Source organism: Ictidomys tridecemlineatus, chromosome 7 (genome assembly GCF_052094955.1).
Source record: "Ictidomys tridecemlineatus isolate mIctTri1 chromosome 7, mIctTri1.hap1, whole genome shotgun sequence".
Lineage (NCBI taxonomy): Eukaryota > Metazoa > Chordata > Mammalia > Rodentia > Sciuridae > Ictidomys > Ictidomys tridecemlineatus.
The window spans coordinates 129,892,414-129,905,340 of record NC_135483.1 but is presented as its reverse complement, the minus strand read 5'-3'; the positions used below and the strand labels follow the sequence as shown (position 1 = coordinate 129,905,340).

General features: G+C 36.3%; 1 protein-coding gene across 3 annotated transcripts in view; it reads left to right on the top strand.

Annotated features, from left to right (window-relative positions):
* Pla2r1 (phospholipase A2 receptor 1) overlaps positions 1-12,927 on the top strand; it is a 117,424-nt gene that overhangs the window by 47,954 nt on the left and 56,543 nt on the right. For all 3 annotated transcript variants that reach the window (XM_078017464.1, XM_078017465.1, XM_005315764.5), the window contains exon 11: positions 7,937-8,106. In XM_078017464.1, the coding sequence (XP_077873590.1) occupies positions 7,937-8,106 (170 nt within the window). The remainder of the gene's footprint in view (positions 1-7,936; positions 8,107-12,927) is intronic.

Sequence of the window (12,927 nt, the reverse complement as noted above, 5' to 3'; positions counted from 1 at the left end):
TGTATCTCAGCATTAGTTTTAGTTCTGCCTTTCCCCATCCCAGGTATAGATACCAGGCAGAAGGAAGCCTTTATCCCCCCAACTTTCTAGGCAGCTTCCACAAGCACCTTGGATCAGAAGTCCCGAGTCAGCAAGTCAACACTGGACATAAAAGGAGATTGACCAATGAAACCAGGGTCCTCTGTTCATTATAATTAAATTGTTCTGTACTGAAGAAAATAAGTATAATTGTTTCATCTATTTTTATGTCTCATTCTTCCTTTTCTTTTTTAAATTGTTGTTTGCTTAATGTTCATTGAGGTCCTGTCACAAACCAGGCATGCTGTTAATTACTTTTTATATGTTATCTGACCATGCAAAAAATTAATAGTCAAGAGTTTATTTAAAAAGTATTTATTGATTGCCAATATAATGCACCCTATTAAACAACGACAAGATATTAGGTAGGTAGGTAGATCGATGGACTGATCGATCGATAGATAAATGGTATAATTGTCCAGTGCCTTTTGCAATACAGCAGCTGACGAAAGAGAACACAGACATGTGGAACAAATGAAGAAGATGGAGTAACAGGACAAAGTGATGAACTCAAAGTCACATTATAGATTGTTCACAGTGCCAAAATGACCCTAGCTAGGGCAGAAATCAGCCTTAGGGTTCAGATGCTTCATATTCTACCAATGCTTTGGGGACCTCATGCAAATGATGAAAAGTGGGGGAAAAATCTGTTTTGTTTCCCCAAAACTGGATACAAGTGTATGTTGTAAACATGATTTTTTTCTTTGCTTAACTACATTCAGTAGCCCACACTCATGTGTGTTCCAACTCTGAAGCAAAATTATGGCAGAGGTAAATTTGGTTTTAATCCCTATTTCGGCTACCTAGGCCTGTCCAAGTTACCTTGTACTGACCACCAGCCCAGTTGCTAACCATGCCTGCAGGACCACCTCTGAGCAAATGTAACCCTTCCAGGTCAGTTAACAACAAGTACACTACCTGGCAAACAAGACCACATCCAAAGCAGGATGTTGGAAAAAGGAAGAACGCTGGACTCTTGGTCTTTATCCATTTAGACCCCATGAGGCAATAAACCGCTCTTTGAGTAACACACATGTTGGAATGTTCTCCAGCAGTATCTTCTGTCTGAGAAGGCTGGACGGTAGATGGAAAGCCTCCTCAGACCCAGGGGCATCCACTAGCCTTGGTAATCATTTTCTTCCATTACTGATTTCCTGTTTGAGTTAAGACACTGCTGTCACTCTTCAGCACCCAGGCTTGTAGTTGCTAATTGATTTTCCACTCTTCTGCACAATTGAGTGACAGGTTTGATGGGCACAATTAGAACCACCTGCTACAAATTACTTATTTCTTTTGTTATCCAGCAACCACTCTTGCTCTAGGACTTTTTAACACTTTGTGGAATAGAGAAAGTCAGAAAAACAGACCCTTATTACTAAGTAACAGATTTTTATTTACTGGTGTACTATTACAAAACCTTTTCAGGCCCAGTGACTTTGCTGCTAATCAGAGCAGGAATGCAAAACTCCAATTCCAAAGTTACCATAGATAATTGTCTAGGTGCTTATATGTTGAAATCTTGATCAATCAGTTATGGAATATTTAGCAATAAAAATAATACAAATGATATTTGATTTTGTGAAGCTTGCCCAGAGAGAAAAATCCTGCAATGTCTCACTTCTTTCTGTTTAAATATGCATTATACTCAAGTATTTTTAAAGTTTTGCCATTTTCCTGCAACTGCCTTATCCAAAACACCCTACCAGTTAACTTTTGTGTGTGTTTTATATTTACCATATAAACCATTTTAAGTGTATCATTCAATGGCGTTAAGTGCATTCACATTGTGGTACAGCTCCCACCATCTCCATCTCCAGAGGTTTTTCATCTTCTCATATTGAAACTCTGTACTCATTTAAAAAAAACTCCCATTTTCCCCTTACCACCAACTCCTGACAATTACTGTTCTATTTTCTGTCGCAGTAAGTTTGACCACTCTAGGTTCCTCATGTAAGTGAAATTTTTTCCTTTTGACTCTGGCTCATTTTGCTTAGAAGAATGCCATCATGGTTTATACATGTTGCAGCAAACATCAGAATTTCTTTTGTTTTTAAGGGTAAGATAGCCTGATATGTATATACCACATTTTGTTGACCCATTTGTCCATCAATAATTATTTGGGTTGCTTTCACCTTTTGACAATTATAAATAATGCTACCTTGAACATGAATATACAAATTCAAGTCCCTGCTTTGAATTCTTTGAGTATATACTCAGAAGTAAAATTGCCAGGTCATATGATAATTCTATTTTTAATTTTTTGAGGAAATGCCATACTGTTTTCCATTGTGGCAGCACCATTTTACACTCCCACCAGTAGTGCACAGGGTTCCAAAGTCACCACACTCTGGCCAATTTGTTATTCTCTGGTTGTTTTGTTGCATTTTGATAATAGCCATGCTACTAGATATGACATGGTATTTCATGGAGGCTTTGATTGCATTTCCCTGAATGAGCATCATTTCAATATTGGCTATCCATATATCTTATTTAGAGACATTTCTATTCAAATATTTTGCTAATTTCTTAATTGGCAAAATTATTGTTTTTCTTGTCATTTATATATCTGTATATTAATCCTATATCAGATATATATTTGAAAATATTTTCTCCCATTCTATGGGTTGCCTTCTCACTCTATAGTGCTTTTAATGCACAAAAGTTTTTCATTTTGATGAAGCCAAATTTATCCATATCTTATTTTGTTTTCTACACTTTTGATGTCATTTCCAAGATATAATTGCCATATACTGTCGGGAACCCCTCTGGAAATACACACCCTTAAGTCCTAAGCAAGAGATACTGAACATTGTTGTGCCCCGCAGTAACTTGGGCTTTACCTCCGCTTGGGTAATGAGGCGGGGCTCCAGGAGTGGGCATTACCCAATGGGGTTGAGTTACACTCACCTGTCCCTTTGTAATCCTACCCCTTGCCTCCTTTGGACGGCTTCTCCCCAATAAAATAGGGTTCCAGGCATGCTCATTCTCTTTCATGCCTGACTTGCCTCTTTTGTGAAATCTGGGTCAGAGGAGACATCAAAGAACCCAAAGAAAAGGTATCTCTCTGTCTCTGTGTGATTATTTCGTGCCAGCCCAGTTCACCTGGAGTGACCCTGATTGGTTTAGTCATGTGTCACAACAATATACAATATCACAAAACTTTTCCCTACATTTTCTTCTAAGAGTTTTAAAATTTTGGTTTTATGTTTAAGTTTTTAATTAACTTTGAGTTCTTTTTTTTTTTTAATGGTATAGGAATCCAATTCATTCTTTTGCAAGTGTACATCCAGTTTCCCCAACACCATTTATTGAAAAGACTGAACTTCTCCATGAATGGTCTTGAACCCTTGTTGAAAATCATGTGACTATATATGCAAGAGTTTTCTCTGGGCTTTCTGTTGTTCCATTGATCTATATGTCAGTCTTTGTGTCAGTCTTTGTGTCAGTACCACAGTTTTGATTACTGCACTTTGTAGTATGTTTTTTAAAATATAGCATAGACTTTATTTGGATTCTAATTGTAATAAGTTTTGAAATCAAAAAGTGTGAGACCTCCAACTTTTTGCTCTTTTTTATTCTTTCAACTATTCAAGGTCCCTTGAAATTCCATATGAAATTTAGGATTACTTCTATTTCTGAAAAGAAATATTATATATATGTATGTAGGATATATATTAATATAATATATATAATCATTGGGATTTTGATAGGGATTATTTTGAATACATAGATCATTTGAGATAATATGGACATAGTAATAATAATAATCCTTCCAAGGATGAACATGGGAATGTCTTTCTGTTTATTTGTGTTTTTAATTTCTTTCATCAGCATTTTGCAATTCTCAGTGTACAAGACGTTCTCCTCTTCTGCTGACTTTATTCTTAAGTATGTCATTATGTCAGGTGCTATCCTAAATGCAATTGTTTTCCTAATTTCCTTTTTTGGACTATCCATTGTTATAGAACACAGCTCACTTTTGTGTGTTGATTTTGTATGCTGTAACTTTGCTGACTTCATTTATTAGTTCTAATAGTTTTTCCGTGTGTACAAAAAAGAAGCTACCTTTTAAAGGCACGTTTTAGTTATCCACTTTAAAGTAATACAATAAAGAAACTCTCAGTAGTAAAAATTAAACACCAAGAATATAGACTAAAAAGTGACAGTGCTCCTTCACCTTCTGTCTATTCTCTTCTCTTCCCCAAAAGGAACCACCACTAACAGCTTGGAATTTGTTCTTCTAGGTTTATTTCTTCTGTCTATATTAAGTCTACATTTGTTTTCTAATAGTTTGCAAGAAACAATTTTCGAAAATTTAACATTCCTGGTTATTACAGGAGGCCACCAGAAACTTGTGACAACAATGATCATGATGCGTGTCTCCATCTTAAAACTATTGATAGTCTATTTCCATTCTTCATTTACAAGAAGGAGAAAGAAGCTAATCATTTTTATATTTTTCAACAACAAAGTCTGTTATTTCAAGTGGCATAGAAAATGTTGATAATTGTGTAATTGGGAGAGAGCAAATTGTAGTTACTTAGTTCAAAACCAAGTCTTTCCAGTGAAATCTTCAACTTCTCACACACACACACACACACACACAACCACTATTTTTTAAATTTCATTTGCTAACAAGTAAAGCTATACTTTCTATGTGTTACTTTTGTTTTTAATTCATTTTGGATAATACAAACACAATCATTATAGTGCTGCTGTCTGCTACGTGCTGTGTTGTTTGTAGACAAGAAACCTTTTTTCCAATTACATGCCAAATTTTTTCCAGTTAGCCATCACTGCTAAACTGATGAAGAAACATAATGTTCACTTATATATTAAGTAAAAAGTACCTCCTCTTAAAGTATGTACTTTTAAAGTGCAAAATGCTTATTCTGAAATGAAAAAAAAATTATTAATGCATATTAAAAATATGTTGCTATCTTTAAATTGCATTTTTAAATTAAAATGTAATGTTTAGCACCGTGAATAATTTTTTTGCAAACATAATAGAACTTCAATATGTATTTTTCTTGTTTACATTGAAAACACAAGTGATTTCTTAACTTTTTCTAAGGCATTAATTGGAAAAGTTAATTTCTTTCTGATTGCAAGAATTATTCTCCTAGAATATTTGATTTTGTAAGTAGGTGAACATAAGCAAAATATTTTACTACTTTTTTTTTTTAAGATGACAAATAGATTTTACTTTATTCAGTTCCTAGAGATAGCATGCTATCCTGGTTCAAATAATAATATGGAAGAATGTACATTATATTTGGTTATTTTTGTTTCCTTAAATCCCAACAACATTTGAATTAAACAAGCTCAGCAAATCAGACAAAAAGACAAAATAATACAAAACTCTGGAATGTTCTCTTATGAATAATTCTAAAACACAGGGTTAGAAAAGCCTCTGAAAGATCATCTTCTATATTACTGTAAGGCAGAGTTCTTTTTTAGTGAGTGGTAAAGAATATAAAATGACCTCTTGCTTCTTTACTGGCTGGAAACTGATACTCGAGACATTAGACACTATTATCCAGATTTAATATCTTCATATTGTTTAGAAAAAAAGAAATTTTTTTAGATTTTTTTTTATTGTTTAGAAGAAAGACACATTTGTCACATTTCTTTACCTTTTAAAACTGGATCAAGAAAACCAGAGTCTTGTTTTGACTTGAAGGCTTTAGGATTTAATGTATGAGTATTATATACACTACTTCAAAAATACACTTGCCAGTTCAAAAAGCCGAAGGTTTCTATTGTTTCAAGCAATGATAAATAGAAATAAAATAACAAATCAAAGGGGACTAAATAAATCTACAACCAACAGGGGACACAAGCAATATGTTGTCATGAATAATGATACCCAAGGCCAAGTTCACAGACAAGGTCATTTCCCTGCATTATCTGATAAATGCCATAGTATAAGGTAATGGAAAAACCAGCAACACCCCCAGACTAAACACCGGCACAACAAGCAGTGCCTGATCATCGCACCCGTGGTGCACAGTGCCTTGCTGGCCTCTAACACAGCAATTTCAGGCATCATGTGGGGACAATAACCATGCCATGCTGCCTCGGAGGGATCAGGAAAGCAGATCATATGTTATGACACACAAACCAACAAAGTATAAGGAAAATTATGACAGCATCCAGGCAGCATTCAGCTTGATATACCTTCTTTCTGAAGCACATTTATGTAAGGTTCTGCCCCTGTGTGTAATTACAAAAGAATTTGTCTAACTTCAAATGGGTGCTATTTAGACTGTTAATAAAGTATTTGCAGAAAATATTTACTAAAGCATGAAGAAAACCCATGAGCTCTGCAAAGATGCATACCACGGATGTTTTTAGTCACTGAACATTTCTAGTGGTGTCACTTCAAATTTTACTTCTTTCTGTTCTTCCCCACCCACCCACCCCTTATTTCCTTTGTGACACCTCTGTTTTCCAATGATCCCACTGCTTTTACTTCCCTTAGCAAGTTAAGAATGCATGGAAATTTTTAAAATCCAAATAGTATTTTAAAAGTCTAATTTGCTTTCTCATTGTGTTCCTGGGTAACTTCATCAGGACTTCATTTCCCATTGACTCAGCAGAGCTGGCCAGAAGTCACCACTGTTGGAAATTCCTTCTAACTTTATATATTTTGAAAATAGATTTCTCAAGACAGTTTCAAAATTTAGCTTTAAATTCTTATCAGGTATGCATTGGCGTTTTCTGTGTGAATGTATTCATGCTGGAAAGGAAGAATTGCCACCAATCATTGAACACTAATTCATTCAGCTGTTTGGGGAAAATGCTAGTGGATGTACTGGCTTGTAGTAGCTCCTTCTGCTTGAATTTATCATCAGTGAAAATGCACATTTGAATAAGCCAAGAACTCCATGTGCCTGTGAACAAACTGATTAGGGAGACACACAGTTACTACTCAGATTCTTTTCTCACCAAGCAAGTGTGGTGAGTGGGTGTGTGTGAACTCTGTAGTGTTAAACACTCATTCAGAAAAATGTACTGTTCTTCCTCCTCTCTCCTGCCAGCCCCTACCTCCCTGCACATTATGGCATGGTGTGTGGTATGTGGCCTAAACACAAAACAGGCCCCATCTTACTCTAAGAAATGTATGGTTCGCTACATGGACTTTCCCACCTACACTCTGAAACCAAAGTCAGCCTCTGCTCCTTGAAACAGTTTGTTAACGATTTGAATATGAGATTCTCCCCAAAAGCTCTTATGTTAATGGAGTAGGTGAAATGATTAGATTATGAGGGCTGTAAACTAATCAGGCTATCCTCCTTTGATGAACTAACTGGGTGGTAACTCTAGGAGGGTGGGGCATGGTTGGAGGAGGTGGGTCACTAGGGGGCGGAGGTGCTGGAAGGGTTCATTAGCCGTGTCCCCTTACCACTCTCTGCTTCCTGGCCATCATGAACAGACTCTATCCATCATGCCTCCATCATGCCTCTGCCATGATGTTCTGCCTCACCCTGGAGGCCCAGAGCAATGGTATCTGTCAACCATGGGCTGAACCTCTGAAACCATGAGCCAATATAAACTTTTATTCCTCTAAGTTATTCTGGCTGTTTATTTTGGTCACAATGATAAAAGGCTGACTAACACACAGTTATAAAAGTCCATAAGAATGAAATTCTCCTCATGTATTTCTGGAAATTACACTGATATTTGGCATTTATTAGTAATGTTCAGTATCTTTGTGTATTTTCCTGCTCTGTGTTCTAAAGAATTAGCAAGAAATGCTTACTCTGGTGCCATTCTGTGCACTTCATTATGTTTTAATGAGATTTTTTTATTGCCTGGAAACGTAATGTAACCATTTCCTTTTCCCCTTTTCAAGGTTTGAACAGGCTTTTATTACCAGTTTGATCAGCAGTGTGGTGAAAACAAAGGACAGTTATTTTTGGATCGCTCTGCAAGACCAAAATGACACAGGAGAATACACTTGGAAGACCACAGGACAGAAGCCTGAGTCGGTGCAGTACACACACTGGAATGCACATCAACCCCGTGAGTAGAGAGGACTGCAGCACCTACTCCCCCTCACTTTTTCCTTCTCTTTTATTGGTTCCAAATCCCTTCCACCCCTTGGTCACGTCTTTTGAGTCTTCCTTAATGTTTTCTTACTGCCTATGTTAACTAAAATGATCACCCCGTTTGCAGGGGGTAACATATAGTCAGTTTCTAACATAGAGTCCACATGCAGCTGTATAATTTGGGGAAGTCACTTAATCTCTCCATATGTTTCCTCATTATTAAGGATAGCAATAGTATCTACAGAATTACTCTGAGGACTAAGTGAAATATTACACAGTTCCTGCTGCACTGTAAATCATAAATACTAGCTCTTACTGCAGAGAAAGAATGTGTAGAATTTTTTCTAAAGCTACATATCATGGTTATCCTGTTAGGATTCCTCACCCATACATTCTAAGATGTGGGGCCTCCTCTGTGCTGCACCAACCACCAAGGTGAGCACCCTGGAAAATCCCAGGACCCTACAGGAGTGTCTGATTGTTGTCTACACGCTTATATTTCCTCAACATTTATGAGCCAGATTTAACTGTTTAAAAAAGATTCCCTAGACTTCCTGAGGTTAAAAGAAAGAAAAGAGAGATCAAAGAAAATCCGTTTACAGTCTCTCTGTTGAACACATGGTTTAAGTACCTGTACTTTTTGAAGACTTCCAATTCCCAGCCCCGCAGGTAAGAAGCTTAGAAGTTGCCATGCCATCCTAACAAGCAAAGAGCTGAACAAACTGAGAAACCAAAATTCTCCTTAGAGCCACCAAAGACATGAGATCACAGAGCAAACCACTGCCCCCAAATTGGAGAGAGAGACAGAGGATACAGAGATCACAACTTACTGGAAGAGAAACTGACCAGCAGAAACCTCCCCTCAATCCAGTGCTGGGCTTAGAAATCCTGAACTGCAATGGATGAAGTTGCTGGAGGCTTAGCGTAGACAACTCTGAGAGTAAAACTCCAGGAGGGCCCGGGTCACAGGAGGCTCACACACTTTCATAGCTTCTTCCTCTTGAAACTCTAACAGGTCCTCAAGTGAGGATCAGAGAAAATTTTCCTCATGCTTTCACCAGAAGGAGAAGGAAAAGAACCTCCATTTTTTTGGGGGGGTGGGTACTGGGAATTGAACTCAGGTTCACTCAACCATTGAGCCACATCCGTAGCTCTATTTGGTATTTATTTAGAGATAGGGTCTCACTGAGTTGCTTTGCGCCTCCCCATTACTGAATCTGACTTTGAGCTCATGATCCTCCTGTCTCAGCCTTCCAAGCTGCTGGGATCACAGGCATGCGCCACTACGCCCAGCCAGGAACCTTTTTTAAATACACCACAACATTCTGTTAACAGAGTCTCACCAGAGCCTGACCTGCTTGAGTTTAATTTGAGCATAACCTACCTGAGAGGGAGGGGAACTACCCGGCTCCAGCACTCTCCAGCTGTTCTATCACACTGAGGAGAGAAAAACACCTGAGAAGCTCTTACTGATGAGGGCCACAGTCCAGAGGCACAGGATGGATCATTTAAAGACTGAGGCCAAGTCATAAGATGTGGACACTCCCTTTCGCCCTCATAAGATGTGGACACTCCCTTTTGCCCATACTTTCCACCATCTTACTAGAGGCCTGTTTCCTGCAATTCCTTTTTCCAAGTACATTATGTCCACCTTTCAACAAAAACATTACAAGGCATACTAAAAGGCAGAAGACAGATGGAGAGTCTAAGAAAAAAAAGTGAAAATAAAATGCTATATATAGATATATGTATATATCATAATAGAAGAATGCTTTAGTGGGCTTATGATACACTGAGTAGACAATCTTTGAGCTTGAGGATGTGACCATAGAAACTTTCAGAACTGAAAAAAAAAAAAACTTTTTTTCTTAAAGAAACAGAATAGAATAGCCAAGAACTATGGGACAACTATAAATGTGTAAATACTTGTAACAGGATTATCAGAAGGAGAAGAAAGAAAGAAACACAAGTAATATTTAAAGCAACAGAAACCAAGAATTTCCCCCAATCGATGTCATTACCAAACCACAATCCAGCAAGCCCAGAGAACACCAACCAGAATAGTTCCCCCAAAACAACTATAGCTAGGAAAAGCAGATTCAGACTTGAGAAAATAAAAATATAAAGAAAAATTCTTGGAAGAAGCCAGAGAGGGAGCAAAGATGAGAATTAAATCTGACTGCTCCTCAGAAACTATGCAAGCAAAAAAGAGAATAATGTGAAATTTATAAAGTATTGAGGGGAGAAAAAAACCCAACCTAAAATTCTATAATTTGTGAAAGTATCCTGTAAAAGTGAAGGAGAATTTAAATCTTTTATGATTTTATTGAATGTGTGGCCAGTAGGCTTGCTTTGCAAAAATATTAAATGAACTTCTTGGGAGAGAAGGAAAATGAAATAGAAACTTAGGCCTATGTAAAGGAAGAGCATTGGGAATGAATAGTGAAGTTAAAATAAAAACTTTTATTTTTCTCATTTTTAATTATCTAACATGTTCAAAATAATAATAGCAACAATATACTCAATTATAAACACATAACAACTAATTATCAAATATTTGCTTCTATGTAAATGAAACAAATGACAGGGATAAGAGGGACATTGGGTGGTTGTGATGTGTCAGTGTAGATTCAATTGTGACAAATGTGGCACTGTGATATGTGATGTCTACTGTGAGAGAGATTGTGTAAGAGGCAGGGGAGAGCGATGATATGGGAACTCCCTGTGCTTTAACTTCATTTTGCTGTGAACCTAAAACTACTATAAAAAATATTCATTAATTTTTCAAAAATTATACATTTTAAAGATACAAGCAAGGTGTAATCAAGACAAATTATTTTGTGTGTGTGTTTGCATATAAATGGGACACCTGTAATCCCAGCAACTCAAGAGGCTGAGGCAGGAGGATCACAAGTTTGAGGCTAGCCACAGCAACTTTAGCAAAACCCTCAGCAACTGAGTGAGTCCCTGTCTCAAAACAAAAAATTAAAAGGACTGGAGATATAACTTAGTTCAATCCCCAGTACCCCTCACCAAAGAAAAAAAAAAAAAAGCATTCGTTTAGGAAATTATATAGAAACTGATGACTTCCCATAGCCCAAAATGAGAAACATCACAATTCACTCAACAGAACAATCTTCTGGTTCTGCAACTCTGTATTATTAAATTGAAAAAAGCAGTAAAGTTCCATGTCATACCATTCTACCAAAAAAAAAAAAATTAAAGCTCAGGTATCATTTCTATATACTTTGGAATTTTGTTGGGAATATACCTGTCAAAATAAATTAATACATTTTGAGAAGACAAAATTTTTGGTTTTTAACGTTAACTTCCTTGGGGCATATTTAGATGTCTGAAGTCTGGAACTAAAGCAGAGCTTCTTGTCATTCATAAGTTTCTGCTGTAATTTATTTGAGTGGCACTACTCTTTTTCTCTTTTCCCTGAAGCAAAAATAATGCTGTGATGCTCAGTTTGGCTGCTCATGCTGATTGACATTGAGTAAATTGTCTCTGAATAAGATGAAAATGTAAATCTTTTTTGAAGAAAATAGCAATAATAAAAGCTCCAGTGTTCCCCTTTTTTTCTTTTAAATTACAGCTTGTAGAAACACCACCCTAAATCACATTTTCTTTACTGCCTGTCAAAAAAGAATCCATTATCTTGGGCCTCATATGAGAATCTTAATCCAGCAGAAACTGTCTGAACTGACCACTGAACAGGAAGCCTGTAGCTTTTTATAAACTCAGCTAAGACTCTGTCCTTATGTCCTACTAGCAAAATATTCCATCTGTGCTAGAATCACAGTTCTGCCATTTTGTCTCAATTTTGTATTATGTTCATCAAATAGCATAATACACCACCACATACCCTTCACCAGGCGTCAGCAATGATCAACTCATGGTCAATCTTGTCTCAGCTCTACCCTCACCCACGTCCATATTTTCTCATAGCAAATCCCAGACTTCATATCATTTCACCCACAAGTATTTCAGAATTATTACCAAAAAAATAAAGACATCTTTTATAAAAACATGATATAATACAATTATTAAACCTGAAAATAATTAACTATAGATTTCCATAACATCAGAAATCTTCTGTTAATGCTCATGTTTCAAAGTGACCCATAAATATTATATAGGGTATTTTACAATTTGTTTCAATCAAGATCCAAATAAGTTCACACATTGCAATTGATTAATAGATCTCCTAACTTCTGTTTCCCACTTCCTTCACCCATCTTTTGTTTTTCTTAGAATTTATTTGTTGATGATGCAAATGAATTGTATGGCTTAAATTTCCCTAAAGTTTATGCTTTATTGTCTAACACATATTGTCTAATGGGTTACTCTATCCTCTTTATTTTTCATTTAAAAAATCAACATTTTTGTTCTTAAACAGAATCAGAGCCCTGATCAAATTCAGTTTTGTTTTATTTTATTTTGAAATACTATTTCTCACACACTTGCATGTTTTGTCTGGAGATACATAATGTCCAGTTTTCTTTCTTTTTATGTTATTAGCAGCTTTTTAATTTTTTATTTGTTTTTTTAGTTATACCTGACAGTAAAGTGTATTTTGACATATTATACATTCAAGGAATATAACTTATTTTAATTAGGATTCCATTCTTGTGTTTGTACACTATGTGGAGTTACACTGGTCATGTATTCATGTATGAGCATAGGAAAGTTATGTGCAATTCGTTCTATGGTCTTCCCTTCATTCCCCTTTGTCTAATCCAATGGACTTCTATTCTTCCCCTCCATACCCTCCCTAGTTGTGAATTAACAT